At 62.4% G+C, this 22,433-nt stretch overlaps 2 protein-coding genes across 2 annotated transcripts; both read left to right on the top strand.

Annotated features, from left to right (window-relative positions):
* Positions 1–1,662: 1,662 nt before the first annotated feature.
* ERF (ETS2 repressor factor) lies at positions 1,663–9,958 on the top strand. The gene is made up of 4 exons (XM_086864897.1): positions 1,663–1,777; positions 5,920–6,154; positions 7,434–7,549; positions 9,148–9,958. Exons 1-4 carry the CDS (start codon positions 1,756–1,758, stop codon positions 9,831–9,833), a joined length of 1,059 nt encoding a protein of 352 aa, XP_086721023.1. The 5' UTR covers positions 1,663–1,755; the 3' UTR covers positions 9,834–9,958.
* A 3,071-nt stretch (positions 9,959–13,029) lies between these two features.
* Positions 13,030–18,824, top strand: DEDD2 (death effector domain containing 2). Its single transcript, XM_086864851.1, has 6 exons — positions 13,030–13,142; positions 14,870–15,422; positions 16,106–16,192; positions 16,654–16,706; positions 16,737–16,860; positions 18,439–18,824. Exons 2-6 carry the CDS (start codon positions 15,041–15,043, stop codon positions 18,822–18,824), a joined length of 1,032 nt encoding a protein of 343 aa, XP_086720977.1. The 5' UTR covers positions 13,030–13,142; positions 14,870–15,040.
* Positions 18,825–22,433: the final 3,609 nt, after the last annotated feature.

The following is a 22,433-nucleotide window of genomic DNA, read 5'->3' as shown; positions in this document are numbered from 1 at the left end:
GGGCCCCTCCCCCCGCGCCCCCTCCCCCTCGCTGCCCCCCCCGGGGGTCTCTGCGACCCCCCCGGGACCACCCCCCCCCCCACCCCCGGTACCTGCGCCCCCCCCGCGGCCGCCGGGCCCGCGGGAGCCCCTTTTTACTCCGGCCGACAAAATGGTGAATGAACCGGGAGCAGCCGCGGCCGCGGCCAATCAGCGCCCACAACCGCCTGACTGACGGGCGCCTCGCCCAATCAGCACCGCGCTTCCCTCCGCCGGCGTCCCGCCCCCTCCCCGCTGACAGTGACCAATGGCGGCGCGCCGGGGGCGGGGCCGGGAGTACAGTAACCAATGGGAAGCGCCGGGGGGGCGTGGCCTGGGCAGAGTCCGGGGTTGTTTACCTTGGAGGGGGGGTGAGAAGGGGGGCGGGGCCGCGCGGTGCACGCCGGGATCGCGCCCCCCCCTCAGGCCCGCGGCCTACAACTCCCAGCGTGCCCCGCGGCGCGCGGGACCCCACGGGAAGCCGAGTCCGCCCGGACTCCGATTCCCGGCGTGCCCCGCGCGGCCCCGCCCCCAGCTCCCCCCCCACCCCCCCCGCCCGTCCGGCTCTGAGGGGGGAAGGGGGGGGAGGGGCGGCCGCACCCCCCCCTCCCCCCCCACTCCGGAGCGCGGCAAGCGGGGAGGGGGGAGGGGGGGGGAGGGAGGGTAAATTTTTGCATGCGGTTTGCATCTCATTAGCATGTCATTAGCATATTGATGAGCTCACCCGGCGGCCGCTCCCGGCGCCTCCGGCCCCGTCCGGGCCCCTCGCGCTTCCCCTCAGCAACAGCGGAGCCGCCGCCGGCAGCGGCCAATCAGCGGCCGCGCCGGCCCGCAGGCCACGCCCACCCCGCCCCCCACGTGGGGCCGGCGGGGGCGTGGCCGCCGCCCGCCAATGGCGGCCCGGGGCGGCCGAGCGATGAGGTCACCGCGGCGCGCCCCCATTGGCCGGCGGCGGGGACCAATGGGAGCGCGGAGCGGGGTTCGGGCGGGGGGAGGGGCGTGTGTGACACGCTGGAGCCGCGAGGCCCCGCCCCTTTCCCGGCTGGGGCCACGCCTCTTTCAGCCGCCGGCTCCGCCCCTTCCCCGCGCACGCGCGCGGCGCCGCGCTGCCTCAGTTTCCCTTCGGTGGTCCCTCCTCCTTCCCCGCCTTCGGGTCCCGCCCTCCCGTTTTTAAGGGAGGGGGGAGGAGCCAGGGGACGCGTCAGGCCCCGCCCCCTCCGCCGCTTCCCGCCGCTCATTAACCGCGGGGGGGAAGCTGAATAATTAATGAGGCTATTTATAGCCCGGGGGGGGAGGGGCGCCGGCGCCAGCCGGGGGAGGGGGGGGCGGGGAAGGCGGGGGGGAGGGGCGGGCTCCCATCCACGTGCGCCTCCCACGTGCCTCCACCCCCCCTCCCCTTTCCCCGCCTCCCCTCCCCCCTAAAAACCCCCCCAGGGGTCTCCGGGGGGTGGGGGAGGGGCGCCCAGCGGGGGGGGAGCGGTCGCCGACCCTTCCCCCCCCATCCCCCAACTCATTTTTCCCCGCGCGGCCCCTTTAAGGCGCCGGGGGGGGCGTGGCCGGCGGCGGGGGGCGGGGTTTGTTGCCATGGGGACGCGGCGCTGACGCCAGGGGCGGGGGCGGGGCGGGGTGGGAGGAGCCCGGGGGGGAGGGGGCGGGGTCTGGGCGGGGGTGGGGGAGGGGCGGCGGGGAGAAGTTGGTGGGGGGGGGGGCGATCGCGACGGCGGCGGCAGCGGAGCCATGAAGACTCCGGCGGACGCGGGTGAGGACTGCGGACCCCCCCCCCCTCCCATCCCCCCCCCTCCCCCTCCCCCTCCCCCCCCCCACCCGCGCCCCCTCCCCAAAATCCCGCGGGGGGCGCCCAAAAGTGGGGGGTGGGGGTGGGGGGGGATGGGAAACTTTTTATATTTGGGGAAAGGGGGGGGGAGGGGGGGAGGGGGGGAGTTTCCCCCCCCCCCACGCGGGAAAGGGGGGGGGGGGAGGGGAGGAACTTTGCCCTCCCCCCCCCCCGCCCGCCTCTCCCTCCCCCTCCCCCCCACGTGGCGCCCCACGCGCGTGACCCTCCCCCCCCTCCCCTCCCCCCCCCAATTTTGGGTGTCGCTGGGGGGGGGGGGGAGGGGGGAGGGTCCGACCCCCCCCTCCTCCTCCTCCTCCTCACCCCTCCCCCCCCCTCTTTTCCCACGGGCCCCTCCGGAGTTTCGGGACCTGTTGCGCTCCCCCCCTCCCCCTCCCACCCCGCGCGCGCTGGGGGAGGGGCGCGACCCCCCCCCCACCCTAATTCAACTCCACCCCCCTCCCCCACCCCGCCGATTCCCACTCCGGGGAGGGGGGGGGCGGGGGAGGGGGGCTGCGACCCCTCCCCCACGCGTGGGGAGGGGGGGGGGTGGGTGGGTGCGTGGGGGGAGGGGCGCTGCCACGTTGTGTGTTTTGGAGGAGGAGGAGGGGGGAGGGGGGGGGAGGGCCGGCCCCTCCCCCCTCCCCCCTCCCCGTCCGGCGGGGGCGGAGTTCGGAGGCGCTTTCGGCTTTAATTAGCGCGGGGGGGGCGTTAATTGGAGCCGCCGGATTTGGGGGCGGGGGTCGTGCCCCTCCCCCCCTTCCCCCCCTCCCCCCCCCCTCGGATCCGCCCGGGCCGGTTCGGACTTGTCCCCTCCCCCCTCCCGTAGCTGAGGCCACGCCCCCTTTTGGCCACGCCCTTCCCCCACCGCCGAGCGCGCCCCCTGCTGGGCGGGGCCGCTCCCGCCCCTCCCCCAAAATCCGCCGGGGGGGGAGGGGAGGGGCCCCAAAAATGGGGGAGGGGCTCAAAGTTTGGGGAGGGGCCCCGAAAGTTCCGGAGGCGCCGAAATTTGGGGATCCCGGCGGATTTTGGAGGTTCCCGCCCAGATTTTGGGGGCTCCTCCCCTTTTTGGGGGGTCCCGGGGCTCCCCCGGGGCCGATTTTGGGGGTCCCCGGTTTTTGGGGGTCGGGATTTGGGATCCAATCCTGGTTTTGGAATCCAATCCCGGTTTTTGGGCTCCATTCCCGGTTTTGGGATCCATTCCCGGTTTTGGGATCCATTCACGGTTTTGGGGATCCATTCCCGGTTTTGGGGATCCATTCCCGGATTTTGGGGATCCATTCCCGGTTTTTGGGGATCCATTCCCGGTTTTGGGGATCCATTCCCGGTTTTGGGATCCATTCCCGGTTTTTGGGGATCCATTCCCGGTTTTCAGGATCCGTTCCCGGTTTTTGGGGATCCATTCCCGGTTTTGGGATCCATTCCCGGTTTTTGGGCTCCATTCCCGGTTTTTGGGATCCATTCCCGGTTTTCAGGATCCATTCCCGGTTTTCAGGATCCGTTCCCGGTTTTTGGGGTCCATTCCCGGTTTTTGGGGTCCATTCCCGGTTTTTGGGCTCCGTTCCCGGTTTTCAGGATCCATTCCCGGTTTTGGGATCCATTCCCGGTTTTCGGGATCCGTTCCCGGTTTTCAGGATCCATTCCCGGTTTTCAGGATCCGTTCCCGGTTTTGGGGATCCATTCCCGGTTTTGGGGATCCATTCCCGGTTTTCAGGATCCATTCCCGGTTTTTGGGATCCATTCCCGGTTTTCAGGATCCATTCCCGGTTTTTGGGGATCCATTCCCGGTTTTCGGGATCCATTCCCGGTTTTGGGATCCATTCCCGGTTTTCAGGATCCGTTCCCGGTTTTCGGGGTCCGTTCCCGGTTTTCGGGGTCGCTCCGGGGTGGCGGGAACAGAGCCCCCATTGACAGCGGTGACGTCACCGCCCCCCGCCCCTCCCCCCCGGCCCGAGAACAGACCCCGAGTGTCTCCGGCCCCTCCCCCACCCCGGGTTTATTTTTAGCGTCCTCGGTTGCCGGGCAACGGGGCGGGGATGGGGGGAGGGGCGGGGGGGGATCCCGGATTTTGGGGAGGGGATTCCCCGGGAGTGGGGGAGGGGTCGGGACAACCCCCTCCCCTCCCCCCAATTGAGTCCGGTGGGGGAGGGGCTGGGCCCTCGCAGAGTGGGGGGGGGGAGGGGAGGGGGCACTGATGACGTCACAGGGGCGACATCACGGCGGTGACGTCACAGCGATGACGTCACACCGGTGACGTCACTCTCCCATTAGGATGGTGATGATGTTGTCGCGCTGATGATGTCACAGCGATGACGTCACAGTGATGACGTCACACTGATGCTAATGATAATGATGGTAATGACGATGATGATGAATCAGTGATGACATCACAATGATGATGTCACAGTGATGATGTCACAGTGATGGCGTCACAGTGATGATGTCACAGTGATGGCGTCACAGTGATGATGATGATGATGACGATGATGATGACATCACACGGATGATGTCACTCTCGCCCATAGTGGGGATGTCACAGTGATGACGTCACAGTGATGATGATGATGATGATGACATCACAGGATGTCAAAGCGAACATGACGTCACATGGATGACGTCACACCGACGATGGCGATGATGTCACACTCATGAAAATGATGATGATGACGTCACAGTGTTGACGTCACACTGATGAAATCACAGTAATTATGATGTTGATGATGATGATGACATCACATGGATGTCACAGTGATGATGTCACAGTGATGATGTCACACTGATGACAACCGTGTTGATGACGTCACACCGAAGATGACGTCACAGTGACGATGATGATGTCGCACTGAGGATGATAATGGTGATGATGATGGTGATGGTGACATCACACGGATGTCACAGTGATGACGTCACACTGATGACGTCACATTGATGATGATGACATCACACCGATTCCCGATGTCACACTGCTGATAACTATGACGTCACACTGATGACGTCACAGGGGCAACGTCACAGTGATGATGATGACAATGGTGGTGATGATGACGTCACACCGATGACGTCATACTGATGATGACAATGATTATAATGGTGATAATGACGATAATGATGATGATGTCACACTGATGGTGATGATGATGATGACGATGATGACATCACACATATGCCACACTGATGACGTCACGCTGATGACGTCACGCTGATGATTACAACGATGATAATGGCGATAATGATGACGTCACACCGACGACGCCAATGACGTCACGGCACTGGCAATGACGCCGATTACGTCACGCCGATGATGATGTCACACTGCTGATAACGATGATGATAACGATGATGATGATGAAGTCACACTGATGATGTCAGTGATGACGTCACAGTGATGATGATGTCACACTGCTGATAACGATGACGATAACGATGATGATGACGAAGTCACACTGATGATGTCAGTGATGACGTCACAGTGATGATGATGTCACAGTGATGATGATGATGACGGTGATGATGACGGTGATGATGATGATGATGATGATGAAGTCGCACTGATGACGTCACAGTGATGACGTCACAGTGATGATGATGATGACGGTGATGATGACGGTGATGATGATGATGATGAAGTCGCACTGATGACGTCACAGTGATGACGTCACAGTGATGATGATGATGATGATGATGATGATGATGATGATGATGATGATGTTGCAGTGATGACGTCACAGTGACGACGTCACAGTGATGATGATGATGGTGATGATGATGGTGATGATGATGGTGATGATGATGGTGATGATGACGGTGATGATGATGATGATAATGATGATGATGAAGTCGCACTGATGATGTCACAGTGATGACGTCACAGTGATGATGACGGTGATGATGATGGTGACGATGACGGTGATGATGACCTCACACGGATGTCACAGTGACGATGGCATCACAACGATGATAACGATAATGATGATGATGACGATGGCGGTGACATCACGGCACTGGCAGCGACGCCGATGACGTCACGCCGATGACGTCACGCCGATGACGTCACGCCGCTGTCCCCGCAGGTTTCGCGTTCCCCGAGTGGGCGTACAAGGCGGAGTCGAGCCCCGGCTCGCGGCAGATCCAGCTGTGGCACTTCATCCTGGAGCTGCTGCGGCAGGAGCAGTACCGCGAGGTCATCGCCTGGCAGGGCGACTACGGCGAGTTCGTCATCAAGGACCCCGACGAGGTGGCGCGGCTCTGGGGGGTGCGCAAGTGCAAGCCCCACATGAACTACGACAAGCTCAGCCGCGCCCTCAGGTCAGGGGAGCGCCCAGAACCGCCCCGAATCGCCCCAAAATCACCCAAAATCACCCAAAATCACCCCAAAATCACCCTAAATCACCCTAAATCACCCTAAATCACCCCAAAATCACCCCAAAATCACCCAAAATCACCCAAAATCACCCAAAATCATCCAAAATCACCCTAAATCACCCTAAATCACCAAAAATTACCCAAACTCACCCCAAAATTACCTAAAATCATCTAAAATCACCCTAAATCACCCCAAAATCACCCCAAAATTACCCAAAATCACCCAAAATCACCCAAAATCACACCAAAACACCCCAAGATTACCCAAAATCACCCCAAAATTACCCAAAATCATCCTAAATCACCCTAAATCACCCCAAAATCACCTTGGGACACCCTAAATCACCCTAAATCACCAAAAATTACCCAAACTCACCCCAAAATTACCTAAAATCATCTAAAATCACCCAAAATTACCCAAAATCACCCCAAAATTACCCAAAATCACCCAAAATCACCCAAAATCACCCCAAAATCACCCTGGGGACCCCCAAAACCTCTGGAGACCCCCGAGCTCACCTGGGTCCCACTGGGGGGTTACTGGAAGAGAACTGGGTGGGTTTGGGGGTCCCAGGTGGGATTTTGGGGGTCCCAGGTGGGGTTTGGGGGTCCCAGGTGGGGTTTGGGGGTCCCAGGTGAGGTTTGGGGTCCCCAGGTGAGATTTGGGGTCCCCAGGTGAGATTTGGGGGTCCCCAGGTGAGGTTTGGGGGTCCCCAGGTGTTGAGGGGGGGTCCCAGGTGAGGTTTGGGGGGTCCCAGGTGGGGTTTGGGGGTCCCAGGTGAGGTTTGGGGGTCCCAGGTGAGGTTTGGGGGGTCCCAGGTGAGATTTGGGGGGTCCCAGGTGAGGTTTGGGGTCCCCAGGTGAGATTTGGGGTCCCCAGGTGAGATTTGGGGGTCCCCAGGTGAGGTTTGGGGGTCCCCAGGTGTTGAGGGGGGGTCCCAGGTGAGGTTTGGGGGTCCCAGGTGAGGTTTGGGGGTCCCCAGGTGGGATTTGGGGGTCCCCAGGTGTTGAGGGGGGGTCCCCAGGTGTTGAGGGGGGGTCCCAGGTGAGGTTTGGGGGTCCCAGGTCAGGTTTGGGGGTCTCAGGTGGGATTTGGGGGTCCCCAGGTGGGATTTTGAGCCCCCCAGGTGTTCAGGGGGTCCCAGGTGAGGTTTGGGGGTCCCCAGGTGTTGAGGGGGGGTCCCAGGTGAGGTTTGGGGGTCTCAGGTGAGCCCTTCCCCAGGTATTACTACAACAAGCGGATCCTGCACAAGACCAAGGGCAAACGCTTCACCTACAAATTCAACTTCAACAAACTGGTGCTGGTGAATTATCCCTTCATCGACCTGGGGCTGGCAGGTGAGACACACCTGGGACAGGTGGGGAGACCTGGGGGGACCTGGGGGGACCTGGAACACACCTGGGGACACCTGGGGACAGCAAAAACACACCTGGGGGGACCTGGAACACACCTGGGGACACGTGGGCACACCTGGGGGCACCTGGGGACACCTGGAATGCACCTGGGGACACCTGGGGGGACCTGGGAACACACCTGGGGGGACCTGGGAACACACCTGGGGGGACCTGGAACACACCCGGGGACACCTGGAAGACACCTGGGGGGACCTGGAACACACCTGGGGACACCTGGGCACACCTGGGGGGACCTGGGGACACCTGGAACGCACCTGGGGACACCTGGAACACACCTGGGGACAGGTGGGGACAGCAAAAAAACACCTGGGGGGACTGGGGGGACCTGGGGACACTTGGAACGCACCTGAGCACACCTGGGGACACACCTGGAACCCAGTCTGGAACCCAACCTAGAACCCAATCTAGAACCGAGTCTAGAACCGCTCTAGAACCGAGTCTAGAACCGCTCTAGAACGTTCTAGAACCCAGTCTAGAACCGCTCTAGAACGTACCTAGAACCGATCTAGAACGTGATCTAGAACAGTCTAGAACGTACCTAGAACCCGATCTAGAACGTACCTAGAACCCAGTCTAGAACGTACCTAGAACCGCTCTAGAACCCAGTCTAGAACGTTCTGGAACCCAGGCTAGAACGCGCCTGGAACACACCTGGGGACACCTGGGGACACCTGGAACGCACCTGGGGGGACCTGGAACACACCTGGGGACACCAGGGGACACCTGGAACGCACCTGGGGGGACCTGGAACGCACCTGGGGACACCTGGGGACACCTGGAACACACCTGGGGACACCTGGGGACACCTGAGGACACCTGGAACACACCTGGGGGGACCTGGGGGGCTGGGACAGGTGGGGGGACCTGGTGGGGGAGGGGAGGGAGAGGTTTGGTTGCTCTGGGTGTGTCCAGGTGAGCCCTGGGTTTGTCCAGGTGTTCTCCGGGTATGTCCAGGTGTGCTCTGGGTGTGTCTGGGCGTGTCCAGGTGTGCTCTGGGTGTGTCCTGGGTGTGTCTAGGTGTGCCCAGGTGTGGCAAGGTGAGCTTGGGGTGGGTCCAGGTGTGTCCAGGTGTGCCCTGGGTGTGTCCTGGGTGTGTCTGGGTGTGTCCAGGTGTGTCTGGGTGTGTCCAGGTGTGCTCTGGGTGTGTCCAGGTGTGCCCTGGGTGTGTCTGGGTGTGTCTGGGCGTGTCCAGGTGTGCTCTGGGTGTGTCCAGGTGTACTCTAGGTGTGTCCAGGTGTGCTCTGGGTGTGTCCAGGTGTGCTCTGGGTGTGTCTGGGCGTGTCCAGGTGTGCTCTGGGTGTGTCCAGGTGTGTCCAGGTGTGCCCTGGGTGTGTCTGGGTGTGCCCTGGGTGTGCCCAGGTGTGCTCTGGGTGTGTCCTGGGTGTGCCCAGGTGTGCTCTGGGTGTGTCTGGGTGTGTCCAGGTGTGCCCTGGGTGTGCCCCGGGTGTGCCCCGGGTGTGCCCAGGTGTCCTCCGGCCACGCCCCCTCCCCTCTAACCCCTCCCCCTTTCCCCCCCACAGGTCCCCCGCTGCCGCAGAGCGCCCCCCCCCTGCCCTCGGGGGGGTCCCACTTCCGCTTCCCCCCCCTCGCCGGCCCCTCCCCCTCCGAGGGGCTCTCCCCCCCTCCCCCCCCCCAGCCCGAGGAGCTCCGCTCGCCCGGGGGGGGGGGTGGGGGAGGGGCGGGGGGCGCCCCCCCCCTGCTGGCCCCTCCCCCCTCGCCCTTCCTCCCCCGCCGTCGCCTCAGCGACGGCTCCGAGGAGCCCGAGGAGCCGCCCCTCCCCCACCCGGGGCTCCCCCCGCCTCCCCCTCCCCCCCTCAGCGCCCCGGGGGGGTTCCGGCCCCTCCCCCCGCCCCACCCCCCGCCCCGCCTGACCCCCGAGGGGATTTTCCGCCTCTACCCCCGCGACCCCCCCCTCAGCCCCTTCCCCCCCTCCCCCCTGGGTGGGGGAGGGGCGGGCGGTGGGGGGGGGCTCCTCCCCCCTCCCCTATCCCCCGCCCTGCCCCCCCTCACCCCCCCGCAGGTGGGCTACGCCCCCTCCCCCACCCTGAGCCCGCTCTTCGGGGGGTCGGGGGGGGTGGGCGGGGGTGGGGGTGGGGGTGGTGGGGGAGGGGGGGGAGGGGAGGTGGGGGTGGGGGAGGGTCGCACTTCTCGTTCTCGGCCGAGGACCTGCAGCGCGCGCTGGCGGCGCAGGCGCGGAGCGTCCTGAGCTATCACCTGAGCCCGCGCGCGCTGCTGCCCTGCCCCCCCCCGGCGCTGCTCCTTCCTCACCCTCACCACCATCCTCATCATCACCATCATCATCCTCACCCCCACCCCCACCCCCACCCCGCCCCGCCCCCGCCCGAAACCGCCTTCCCCTTCAAGCTGCAGCCCCTCCCCCCGGCCGCCGCCAGCGCGCCCCTCCCCCCCCTTCATCTTCATCGTCATCTTCATCATCATCATCATCGTCATCGTCATCATCGGCCCCCCCCGAGCCCCCCGCCCCCCACATCAAGGTGGAGCCGGTGGGGGAGGGGCAGGGTGGGGGAGGGGGGGAGGAGGAGGAGGAGGAGGAAGCGCTGGAGGTGGCGGAGCTCAGCGGGGGGGAGGGGCAGGGGGAGGAGGAGGAGGAGGAGGAGGAGGAAGACGAGGTGTTCGCCCCTCCCCCTCCCGCGCGGGGTGGGGAGGGCTCGCCCCTCCCCCGCCCCGCCCCTCCCCCCTCCCCCTCCTCCTCCTCCTCCTCGGTGCCGCTGAAGCTGCGCTTCAAGCGGCGCTGGCGGGAGGGGGAGGGGCGGGCCGGGGGTGGGGGAGGGGCGGCGGGTGGGGGAGGGGCGCAGGGGGAGCTGCAGCGCGCCACGGCTCAGCTCTCGCTGGACTCGTGACTTTCTTTTGGGTCTGGGGGCTTCCCCCTCCCTTCCCCCACCCCCCGTGAGTGTGGGGGGAGGGGAGGGCGAAGCCCCGCCCCCTCTGCCTTAAAAAAAAAAAAAAAAAAAAAATAAGGTGGGGGAGGGGCCGCGGGTTTAGCTCCGCCCCTCCCCCCGCAGGGATTTGGGGTCTCGCCCCTCCCCCCCCCTCCCCCACCACCGTGGGAATTTTGGGGGGGGGTCCCCGGCAGGGTTCAGTGCAGGGAAAGGGGGGGGAGGGGCGCCGCCCCTCCCCCCACCGATATTTTCGGGCTGCCTTGATTAAAAAAAAAAGGGGGGGGGAGGGGTCCCCAAAAAATTGGGGGGGGGGGGAGGAGGGGGGTTGACCCCTCCCCCCACCGAAACGAAACGGGTGAAACTCCCCCCCCCCCCCAAAATCCGGGTGGGGGGAGGGGTGGACCCCGCCCCTCCCCCACCCCATAAGAAACGGGCTCTGAAGCACAAATCCCCTCCCCCCACCAAAAAAAATGCAAATGGAGGGGGAGGGGCCGCCGGCACAGCCCCTCCCCCCACCCCCCCACCCCTCCCCCCCCTCATGGGGGGGGTTCCGCCCCTCCCCCCCCCTTTTTTTTTGTTGTTTATTTTGGGGGGGGGGGAGGGGACAAACTTTGATGTAACCAAAAATTTCGGGGGGGGGGGGTTGGGAGAGGGGGAGGGGTGGGGGGGAGGGGCGGGTGGGGGAGGGGCGGGGGTCTCCAAGTGCCTGTATTGTACTGTCCGGGGGGGGGGTGGGGTGGGGTGGGGGAGGGGCAAAGCTTGAGCCCCTCCCCCTCTCATCAGCAACCCCCAAACCCGCTCTGGGGAGGGGGGGGCCCCCCTGCCCCTCCCCCCCCCTCCCTTGGGTGTTACTGAAGGGGGGGGAGGGGCGGAGCCCGGTTTGGGGGTTCAGGGGTGGGGGGAGGGAGGGGGGGGAGGGGTCTCTCTGAAGCCTTATTGACACCTGTAAATAGCAGGGGGAGGGGGCGGGGAGGGGGGAGGGGTTTCACTCTGAGAATGTATTAAAAATACCAGAAACAAAAACAAAAAAAAAACATGAATGAAATAACCAATAAAGATTTCACAGTTCTGGCGCTTCCCGCCGCTTCGGGGCACCCCCGGAACCTTCGGGAACCTCCGGATCCACTCGGGAACCCCCTCCGGGACCTCCCAAACTCGGGGGCTGCGCGCCCTGGGGGGGTCCCGCGGGTGTCTCGGGCTCCTTCGCGGCGTTTAGGCCGCACTTCCGGCTTGGCGCCGCCGTTGCCTGGCAACGAGCGCTCCCGGCGTGCTTTGCGCCTCCGTTTTCCCCCGCCCCTTCGCGCGCGTTGCCGGGCAGCAGCCAATCAGCGCTCGCTTCCCAGCGGGCTTTGCGCGGCGGTTGCTAAGCGACGCTTCCCTCTGGACTTTATTTCCGGATGAGCGTTGCTAAGCGACAGCCAATCAGCTTCGGGCTCCCGGCGGGCTGTGCGCGAGCGGCAGCCAATGAGCGGCGAGCGGGGGGTTTTGTTTCCGGGGTTTTCCCACAATGCCCGGCGCGCGCTTCCCTCCGTCTTCTCCAGCCGCTTCCGGGACCCCCCAAACCCCACCCGGGACCCCTCAAAACCCCACCCGGGACCCCCCGCCCGATCCCGGGATCCTTCTCGAGGACCCTCCCTCAATTTGGGGGTGGGCGTTTCATTTTCCGCCGCTTTCTGATTTCCCCGGGGGGTTTCGTGTTCCTTTAACTCCTCCCAAAAGGGGCCGAGGGACCCCCGGGACCCCCCCAAACCTCCCCCTGTGATGTTTTATTGGACAATATTTTTATCGGAGCCGTTTTTTGGGGCTGGGGGCGGATTTTGAGTTGTTTTTTAAGGGGAATCCGGCACTGACCAATCAGCGATGGGAACACACCCCTTGGGGGCGTGGCTTTGGGTTTCCCGCCCTCCTGTGGGAACAGCGCATGCGCGGAGCGGGGTGGGCGTGGCCGGGCTCCCCTCACGTGTCCCCACACGCGGGCGCGCACGTGCGGCCGCACGCGGGGGCGGGGCCGGGCCGGGGGCGGGGCTTTAGGCAGGGTTTGCGCTGGGGGCGGGGCCGCGCCGCTGTTTCCATCGCCTCCCCGCCCCTCGCGGCACCGGGACCCCCGCGAGGGGCTCCGGGACCCCCCCCAAAAACCCCCGGGACCCCCCCGCGGGCACGGGGACCCCTTCGGGGCGCGTGGAACCTTCTGGAAGGGCTCCAGCGGCGCCGCCATGGACAGAGACCCCTCCCCCAGGGTCCCGGACCCCTCTCGGAGCCGTGCCAGGGTCCCGGACCCCTCTCGGCGGGCGGAGACCCTCCCCCATAATCGAGCGATCCCCCCCCGCCATTAATTGAGACCCCCAATTAACGGAGCCCCCATTAACGGCGAAACCAAATTAATTAATGGAGCCCCCCCCCTCCCCAAGCGCCGTTCCCGGCTGGGGGTGGGCGTGGCTTAGCGGGGGGTGGGCGTGTCCCGCGAGCAGGCCCCGCCCTCGCACGTGGGTCACGTGGGCGGGCGCGCGGCGGCCGCGTGTGGCGGGGGGCGGGGCCGCGGGGAGGGGCGGGGCCGGCGCGTGCGCGGAGCCATCGAAGGTGCCAGAAGGATCCGGGCGGCGGAGGCGGCGGAGCCGGTGAGGGCAGGGGGCGCCGGGAGCCTCGGGGGGGGTCGGTGCGGAGCGGGGGGACCCCCGGGAGGGGCGGTCTGGGAGGGAAAATCCCCCGGCGAGGGGCGGGGAGGGGGCTCTGGGGGGGGTTCTGAGGGGATCTGAGGGGAGAAAGCGCTCCGGAGAGGATTTGGGGGGGCTCTGAGGGGATTTGGGGGGATTCTGAGGGGATTTGGGGGGGTTCTGAAGAGATCTGTGAGGGGAAACTGCCCCTGAGGGAGCTCTGAGGGGAGTTTGGGGCGGTTCTGAGGGAAACTGTGAGGTGAAACAGCTCCTGAGGGGGCTCTGAGGGGATTTTGGGCGGCTCTGAGGAGATCTTGGAGGCTTCTGAGGGGATCTGTGAGGGAAAACCACCCCTGAGGGGGCTCTGAGGGGATTTGGGGGCCTCTGGGGGTATTTTGGGGGTCTCTGAGGGGAGTTTGGGGGGGTTCTGAGGGAAACTGTGAGGTGAAACCGCTCCTGAGGGGGCTCTGAGGGGATTTGGGGGGCTCTGAGGAGATCTGGGAGGGTTCTGAGGGGATCTGTGAGGGGAAAGCGCTCCGGAGGGGGCTCTGAGGGGATTCTGGGGGGCTGTGAGGGGATTTGGGGTGTTCTGAGGGGATTTTAGGGGCTTCTAAGGGGATCTGTGAGGGAAAACTGCCCTTAAGGGGGCTCTGAGGGGATTTTGGGGGGGTCTGAGGAGATCTGGGAGGTGAAACCACCCCTGAGGGGGCTCTGAGGAGACTTTGAGGGCCTCTGGGGGGATTTTGGGGTGCTCTGAGGGGATCTGGGAGGATCTGGGGGGCTCTCAGGGGATTTTAGGGGACTCTGAGGAGATCTGGGGGTCTCTGAGGAGATTTTTGGGGGACTCTCAGGGGATTTTGGGGGTCTCTGAGGGAATCTGGAGGCCTCTGAGGGGATTTTGGGGTTTTCTGATGGGATCTGGGGGTCTCTGAGGGGATTTTGGGGTGCTCTGAGGGGATCTGAGGGACTCTGAGGAGATTTCGGGGTGCTCTGAGGAGATCTGGAGGTCTCTGAGGATATTTTCAGGGGTTCTGAGGGAATCTGTGAGGTGAAACCACCCTTGAGGGGGCTCTGAGGAGACTTTGGGGGCCTCTGGGGGAGTTTTGGGGTGCTCTGAAGGGATCTGGGCGACTCTGAGGAGATTTTGGGGTGCTCTGAGGGGACCTGGAGGCCTCTGAGGAGATTTCGGGGCTCTCCGGGGGCACTTTGAGAGTTCCCTGAAGGAACCTCAGCGCTCCCTGAGATGTTTTCGGGGTGATTCACCACCGGAACCCCTTTCCCCAGCAATTCCGAGTCTCTTCCCTTTTGGGTGACACCCCAAAACCTCCTCCACCCTCTTTTGGGTGACACCCCAAAACCTTCTCCACCCCTTTTTGGGTGACACCCCAAAACCTCCTCCACCCTCTTTTGGGTGACACCCCAAAACCTCCTGCACCCCCTTTTGGGTGACACCCCAAAACCTCCTCCACCCTCTTTGGGTGACACCCCAAAATCTTCTCCACCCCTTTTTGGGTGACACCCCAAAACCTCCTCCACCCCTTTTTGGGTGACACCCCAAAACCTCCTGCACCCCCATTCCCCATCAATTTCATTTCCCAGCCTTTTCGGGGTGGGGGAGGCGACACCCCAAACCCGTCCCCAAACCTCGGGGACCCCCTCCTCACCCACCCCACCCTTCCCCCCTTGCCCAGGTGCTCCAGCAGCCGCGTCACCCCCTCCCCACGCCCCTCTTTTATTCCGGATCCCCCTCTTTTTTTAACCCCTTCCTCACCGTGGAGTCCCTGCGGGCCCTCTCCCAGCTGCACGGGGGAGGAGGAGGAGGAGGAGGAGGAGGAGGAGGAGGAAGAGGAGGTGTCCCCGCCATGTCCCGCCCGCCGTGGGATGAGGAGGAATGCCTGGATTATTACGGGATGCTCTCCCTGCACCGCCTGTTTGAGGTGGTGGGCGCCCAGCTCACCCCCAGCGACCTGGCCGTGCTCTCCTTCCTGCTGGACGAGACCCTCCCCGCCCCTCCGCCGCTGGACCCCTCGCTGTGGGACGGAGACCCCCCCAGGGCGGGCCGGGCCCCTCGGGGGGACCCCCGGGCGGGGCTGGGGGCGCCCCGCAGCGGTTTGGAGCTGCTGCTGGAGCTGGAGAGGAGGGGGCTGTGCCACGAGGGGGATCTGGGGCAGCTGCGGCAGCTGCTGCGGCTCCTGACGCGCCACGACCTCCTGCGCTGCCTCACGCTCAAGCGGCCCCGGCCCGGTGAGCGCCGCGGGGACACGGCGGGGACACCGGGGGGACACGGGGGGGACACCGGGGGGACATCGGTGGGACAGCCGGGGGGCAGCTGGGGGACATCGGGGGGACACCGGGGGGACACCGGGGGGCAGCTGGGGGGCAGCTGGGGGGACACGGTAGGGACATTGGGGGACATCGAGGGGCAGCTGGGGGACCTCGGGGGACAGCCGGGGGGCACCAGGGGACAGCTGGGGGACACCGTGGGGACATGGGGGGACATTGGGGGGACACCGCGGGGACATCAGGGGGACACCGGGGGGAGCTGGGGGACACCGTGGGGACATCGAGGGGCAGCTGGGGGACACCATGGGGACAGCTGGGGGGCAGCTGGTGGCATCTGGGTGGCACTTGGGTGGCATCTGGGTGGCACCTGGGTGACACCTAGGTGGGATTTGGGTGGGATCTGGGTGGGTCGGTCACACCCTGCTCTGTGTCCCTTCTGTGTCCCTCTGTGTCACCTCAGTGTCCCCAGTGTCCCCCCTATGGCTCGTCCATACTGGTTCTGACCAGTCCGTACTGGTTCTGACCGGTCCATACTGGTCCGTACTGGTCCGTACCGGTCCGTACTGGTTCTGACCGGTCCGTACTGGTTCTGACTGGTCCGTACTGGTTCGTACTGGTCCTGAGCGGCGCCGCTGTCCCCGCAGTGTCCCCGGAGCGCCCCGGCTGTGTCCCGGCCCTGGGGGCTTCCTGTCCCAGCGCCCCCCGGCCCCGCCCCCAGCACTGCCAGACAGGTGAGGGGCGGGGGGGGATGGGGGGTCACTCTGGGGTCACTCTGGGGTCATTGGGGTCACTCTGGGGTCATTGGGGTCACTCTGGGGTCACTCTGGGGTCACTCTGGGGTCACTCTGGGGTCTCTGGGGTCACTCTGGGGCCACTCTGGGGTCACTGGGGTCACTCTGGGGTCACTCTGGGGTCTCTGGGGTCACTCTGGGGTCACTCTGGGGTCATTGGGGTCACTCTGGGGTCACTCTGGGGTCACTCTGGGGTCATTGGGGTCACTCTGGGGTCACTTTGGGGTCACTGGGGTCACCTTGGGGTCACTTTGGGGGGCTTTGGGTCACTCCGGGGTCACTCCAGGGTCACTGGGGTCACCCCGGGGTCACTCTGGGGTCACTTTGGGGTCACTTTGGGGTCACTTTGGGGGGCTTTGGGTCACTCCGGGGTCACTCAGGGTCACTCCGGGTCCCCCCAGGCTCCAGTTCCGGCTCCAGTTCCGGCTCCAGTTCCGGTTCCAGTTCCGGTTCCAGTTCCGGCTCCAGTTCCGGTTCCAGTTCCGGGAAGCGGAAACGCAGCTCCCGAAATTCCCGAAATTCCCGAAATTCCCGACGGACGCGGCGGCCCCTCCCCCACAGAGAGACCCCCCCGGAGCCGCCCGAGCCCCCGGCCAAGGTCACCTGCGGTACGGACTGGGACAAACTGGGACAAACTGGGACAGACTGGGACAAACTGGACAGACTGGGACGGACTGGGACAGACTGGGACAGACTGGGACAAACTGGGACAAACTGGGATGGACTGGACAGACTGGGACAGACTGGGACAAACTGGGACAGACTGGGACCAAACTGGGACAAACTGGGACGGACTGGGACGGACTGGGACAGACTGGGACAAACTGGGACGGACTGGGACAGACTGGGACGGACTGGGATGGACTGGGACGGACTGGGACAAACTGGGACAGACTGGGACAGACTGGGATGGACTGGGACAAACTGGGACAGACTGGGACAGACTGGGATGGACTGGGACAAACTGGAACAGACTGGGACCAAACTGGGACAAACTGGGACAAACTGGGACAAACTGGGACAGACTGGGACAAACTGGGACGGACTGGGACAAACTGGGACAGACTGGGACAGACTGGGATGGACTGGGACCAAACTGGGACAAACTGGGACGGACTGGGATGGACTGGGACGGACTGGGATGGACTGGGACGGACTGGGACAAACTGGGACAAACTGGGACAAACTGGGACAGACTGGGACCAAACTGGGACAAACTGGGACAGACTGGGACAGACTGGGACAGACTGGGAGGGACTGGGACAAACTGGGGCAGACTGGGACAGACTGGGACGCTCAGTCCAGTGCGGGAACTGGGCAAACTGGGCAAACTGGTAATTGCAGGGCTTGTGGGGAAACTGAGTCACACTGGGAGCTGCCGGGAACTGGGGATACTGGGAGCACTGGGAATCCCAGTCTGGGATACTGGGAGCACTGGGAATCCCAGTACAGGGTCTATATACCTGTCTCCACTGGTCTATACTGGTTTATACTGGTTTATACTGGTCTATACCAGTTCATACTGGTTTATACTGGTTTATACTGGTTTATACTGGTTTATACCGATTTATACTGGTCAGTTCTGGTTCCCAGGCATCCGCCTGCGTGTCCGTGCCGAGTGGGGCTGTACTGGGTTATACTGGTTTATACTGGTCCATACTGATCTATAGTGGTTTATACTGGTTTGTACCGGTTTATACTGGTCTGTACTGGTTCTAACTGGTTCTAACTGGTTCTAACTGGTTCTAACTGGTCCCTTCCCCTCCCCAGACATCCGCCTGTGGGTCCGCACCAAGTACTGCTGTACTGGGTTACACTGGGTTAGACTGGGTTAGACTGGGTTAGACTGGGTTATACCACTCCATACTGGTTTATACTGGTTCTAACTGGTTTATACCGGTCTATACCGGTTTATACTGGTTCTAACTGGTTCTAACTGGTTCTAACTGGTTCTAACTGCTCGTTCTCCCCTCCCCAGACATCCGCCTGCGCGTCCGCGCCGAGTACTGCTGTACTGGGTTATACTGGGTTATACTGGTTTATACCGGTCTATACCGGTTTATACTGGTTCTAACTGGTTTATACCGGTCTATACCGGTTTATACTGACCTATACTGGTTCTAACTGGTTCTAACTGGTTCTAACTGGTTCTAACTGGTTCTAACTGGTCGTTTTCCCCTCCCCAGACATCCGCCTGCGCGTCCGCGCCGAGTACTGCGAGCACGACCGCGCCCTGCGCCGCGGCGTGGCCTCCAGCCGTCCGCGGGGGCCCGGCCGCGCTCTGGACGTTTTCGGCCAGGCCAGCGGCGTGCTGAAATCCCGGGATTTGGGCTCCATCCTGTGCGACATCAAATTCTCGGAGCTGTCGTACCTGGAGGCGTTCTGGGGGGATTACCTGAGCGGGGCGCTGCTGGAGGCGCTCAAGGGCGTCTTCCTGACCGAGGGGCTGCGGCGCGCCGTGGGCCGCGAGGACGTGCGGCTGCTGGTCAGCGTGGACCAGGACGACTACGAGGCCGGCCGGAGGCTGCTGCTGAGGGCCAGGATGGGGGAGGGGGGAGGGGGGAGGGGGTGAGGGGGGTGGGGGAGGGGTGGGGGGTGGGGTGAAGGGAGGGGGGGGTGTGGGGGAGGAGGGGTGAAGGGAATCGCGAAAAAAAATGGGGTTTTGGAAAGGGGGAAATGTGAAAAAAAAGGGGAATCCCTAAAAAAATGGGGTTTGGGGAAAGGGGAGTCCCGAAAAAAGGGGGGATCCCAAAAAAAAAAAGGGGTTTTGGAAAGGGGGAATTCCAAAAAAAAAGAGGTTTGGAAAAGGGGAATCCTGAAAAAAAATGGGGTTTTGGAAAGGGGGAAATGTGAAAAAAAAAGGGGGTTTGGAAAAAGGGGAATCCCAAAAAAAAGGGGGGATCCCAAAAAAGGGAATTCCAAAAAAAAAGGGGAATTCCTGGAGAAAAAAAGGGAGAAATCCCGAAAAATTGAGGGTTCCTGAAGGGGAATTCCCCCCCCAAAAAAGGGGGGATCCCAAAAAAGAGGAATCCCAAAAAAAAGGGGAATCCTGAAAAAAAAGGGGTTTTGGAAAAAGGGGAGAATTCCCAAAAAAAGGCGGAAATCCCCCAAAAAACCGGGAGAATTCCCCCCAAAAAAACGCGGGAAATGGGGGGGGAGGGGTCCCCGGGATGGGAAAATTTGGGGGGAGGAGACCCCAAAAAGGGGGGGGGGAGGGGTCTCGGTTTCTCAGGGCAGGCCCCGCCCCCAATCCCGCCCCTCCCCCCCCCCGCGCGGGGTGGGCGGGGCTGTAAATATGTAAATGAGCCATTAGTGGGCGGGGCCGAGTCCTGGCTGTTCTTGGGGCGGTGACGTCATTCGGGGGTGGTGACGTAATGGGGAGGGGGGCGGGGTCGCGCCCCAAAGTGCCTAAGCCGGGGTGGGCGGGGCTAAATATGTAAATGAGTTCGGGTGGGGGGGCGGGGCGTTTTTCCCGCCAAATTCGGGGGCGCCAAAGGGGAATTTTTTTTTTTTTTTTTTTTTTTTTTTTTTTTGGAAATTCCGTTGAATAAAAAAGTTTGGAAAATCGAAGGAAAAAAAGAATTGGAGTTTTTTTTGGGGGGAAAAATGGGGAATTTGGGGAAAATCGGGAATTTGGGGGGAAAAATGGGAATTTTGGGGACAAAAAATGGAATTTTTTGGGGAAAAAGGGAATTTTGGGGGCAAAAAATGGAATTTTGGGGTAAAAAGGGAATTTTGGGGGGGAAAATTGGGAATTTGGGGGGAAAAAAGAGAATTTTGGGGGAAATTCGGAATTTGGGGGAGAAAAATCGGGAATTTGGGGGGGAAAAAATGGAAATTTTTTGGTAAAAAGGAGGAATTTTTGGGAAAAAATGAGAATTTTGGGGGTAAAAATGAGAATTTTGGGAGGAAAAAGGGGAATTTTGAGGGGGAATTGAGGCTCTATAGGGTCAAGGGGGCTCCATAGGGGCGGGGGGTGAGGGGAGGAGTCCGTGGGTTAAAGTGAAAATCCATAGGGGAAAAGTGAAAATCCATAAAACAAGCGAAAAATCCATAGGGGAAAAGGTGAAATCGATAAAGGCGAGTGAAAAATCCATAGGGGAAATGGGAAAATCCATAAAACGAGTGAAAAATCCATAGGGGAAATCGCCGGAGGAAATTAAAACCCGCAGGAACGAGTGAAAAATCCATGAAAGGAGTGAAAAATCCATAGGGGAAATCCATAGGGGCTTAAAGGGGAACCAGTGGGGGATAAATGGGGGGATCTATAGGGGATCCATAGGGGATCCATAGGGGATCAATGGGGGATTAATGGGGGATCTATAGGGGATCAATGGGGGAATCTATAGGGGATCAATAGGGGATCAATGAGAGATTAATGGCGGATCTATAGGGGATCAATGGGGGACCAATGGGGGATTAATGGCGGATCTATAGGGGATCAATGGAGGAATCTATAGGGGATCAATAGGGGATTAATGGTGGATCTATAGGGGATCTATAGGGGATCAATGGGGGATTAATGGCGGATCTATAGGGGATCTATAGGGGATCTACGGGGGATCAATAAAAGGTCAATAAGGGATCCATTGGGGACCTATAGGGGAATCTATAGGGGACCGATAGGGGACCTATAGAGGATCGATAAAGGGTCAATAAAAGGATCGATAGGGGATCAATAGGGGATCTATGGGGGGGGTCAAAGGGGAATCAACGGGGGATAAAGGAGGGGATCCATAGGGGGCCCATGGTGGATCAATGGGGATCTATAGGGGGATCAATAGGGGTCAATGGGGGGATTGATGGAGGATCTATAGGGGATCTATAGGGGATCGATAAAGGGTCAATGAAGGGATTTATAGGGGATCTATAGGGGATCAATGGGGAACACATAGGGGATCAATAAAGGGTCAATAAAGGGATCTATAGGGGATCAATGGAGGATCTATAGGGGATCTATAAGGGATCTATAGGGGATCAATGGGGAATCAATGGGGGATCTATAGGGGATCAATGGGGGATCAATGGAGGATCTATAGGGGATCTATAGGGGTCCCACCCCCCCCGGGATTTTCCCGCCTTTCCTTTGGGAAAATTCCCCCCCCAAATCCCAAATTTTGGGGGGGAGGGGGAGGGGAAAGGGGGCCCCTCCCCCCCCCCCCCGCGCGCGCCGAGCGTTGCCATGGGAACGGGGATGGGAGGGGGGGGAGGGGCGGAGAGGAGGAAGGGAAAAAAAAAAAAAAAGGGGGGGAGACAAAAAAGCCCCTCCCCCACCCTTTACCCCTCCCCCACCCCCCCCCCAGGCCAAGGTGGGGGGGGGGGGGAGGGGGGAGGGGGGGGGAAGATTTTTTTTTATTATTATTATTTATTTTTATTTTTATCTTTTTTTTTTTATTATTTTTTTTTTTTAAATTCCCCCCCGGTTTTTAATATCAAAATATTCACACCCCCCCCCACCTCCACCCCCCACCCCCCACCCCCCACCCCGCGCCGCCCCTCCCCCCCCCGATATCGATCCCACCCCTCCCCAACCCCCCCTCCCCCCAGCCCCCCCCCCACCCCCCCCCCGTCCATGGAGGAGTCTCCGCGCGCCGCCGATGGAGGCGGAGGTGGGTGAAGGCTCCGCGTCCCCTCCCCCACCCCCCCCGTCCCCTCCCCCCCCTCCCCCCCTCCCCCCTCCCCCCCCTTTCCCTCCCCCCATCCCCCGCCAACAAAAAAAAAAAAAAAAAAAAAAAAAAAAAAAAATACCCGGAGCCGCTTTGCAACTTTGCATAAATTTGCATATTGATTGGCGCGGGGGGGGCGGGGCTTGGCGCGCCGGCCCCTCCCCCACCCCCACCCCCACCCCCCCTTTTTTCAAAGCTTTGTTCCAAACCCCCCCCCCCCCCCTCAAAATCCACCCCGGGACCCCCCCAAACCTCCTCCCCTCCCCCCACCTTCCCAAAAAAACCCGGGGGGGGGGGAGGGGAAGGCGCGACCCCCCCCCCACAATTCGGGGTGGGGGAGGGGAGAGGGGGGAGCCCCCCCCCCCCCAAAAAATCCCCCCCCTCCCCCCCCCGCGTTCTTTGTGCCGGGAGAAATCGGCGGCGACAATTGGAGGGGGGGAGGGGCTTTTTGGGGGGGGGGATCCGGGGGGGGGCTCCGGACCCCCCCCAAATTGGGGAGGGGTCGCGGGGGGGGG

The sequence above is a fragment of the Cyanistes caeruleus genome, chromosome 28 (assembly GCF_971803275.1).
Source record: "Cyanistes caeruleus chromosome 28, bCyaCae1.hap1.1, whole genome shotgun sequence".
In the NCBI taxonomy this organism is placed as follows: Eukaryota; Metazoa; Chordata; class Aves; order Passeriformes; family Paridae; genus Cyanistes; species Cyanistes caeruleus.
This window is presented reverse-complemented; position numbering and strand designations above follow the sequence as displayed.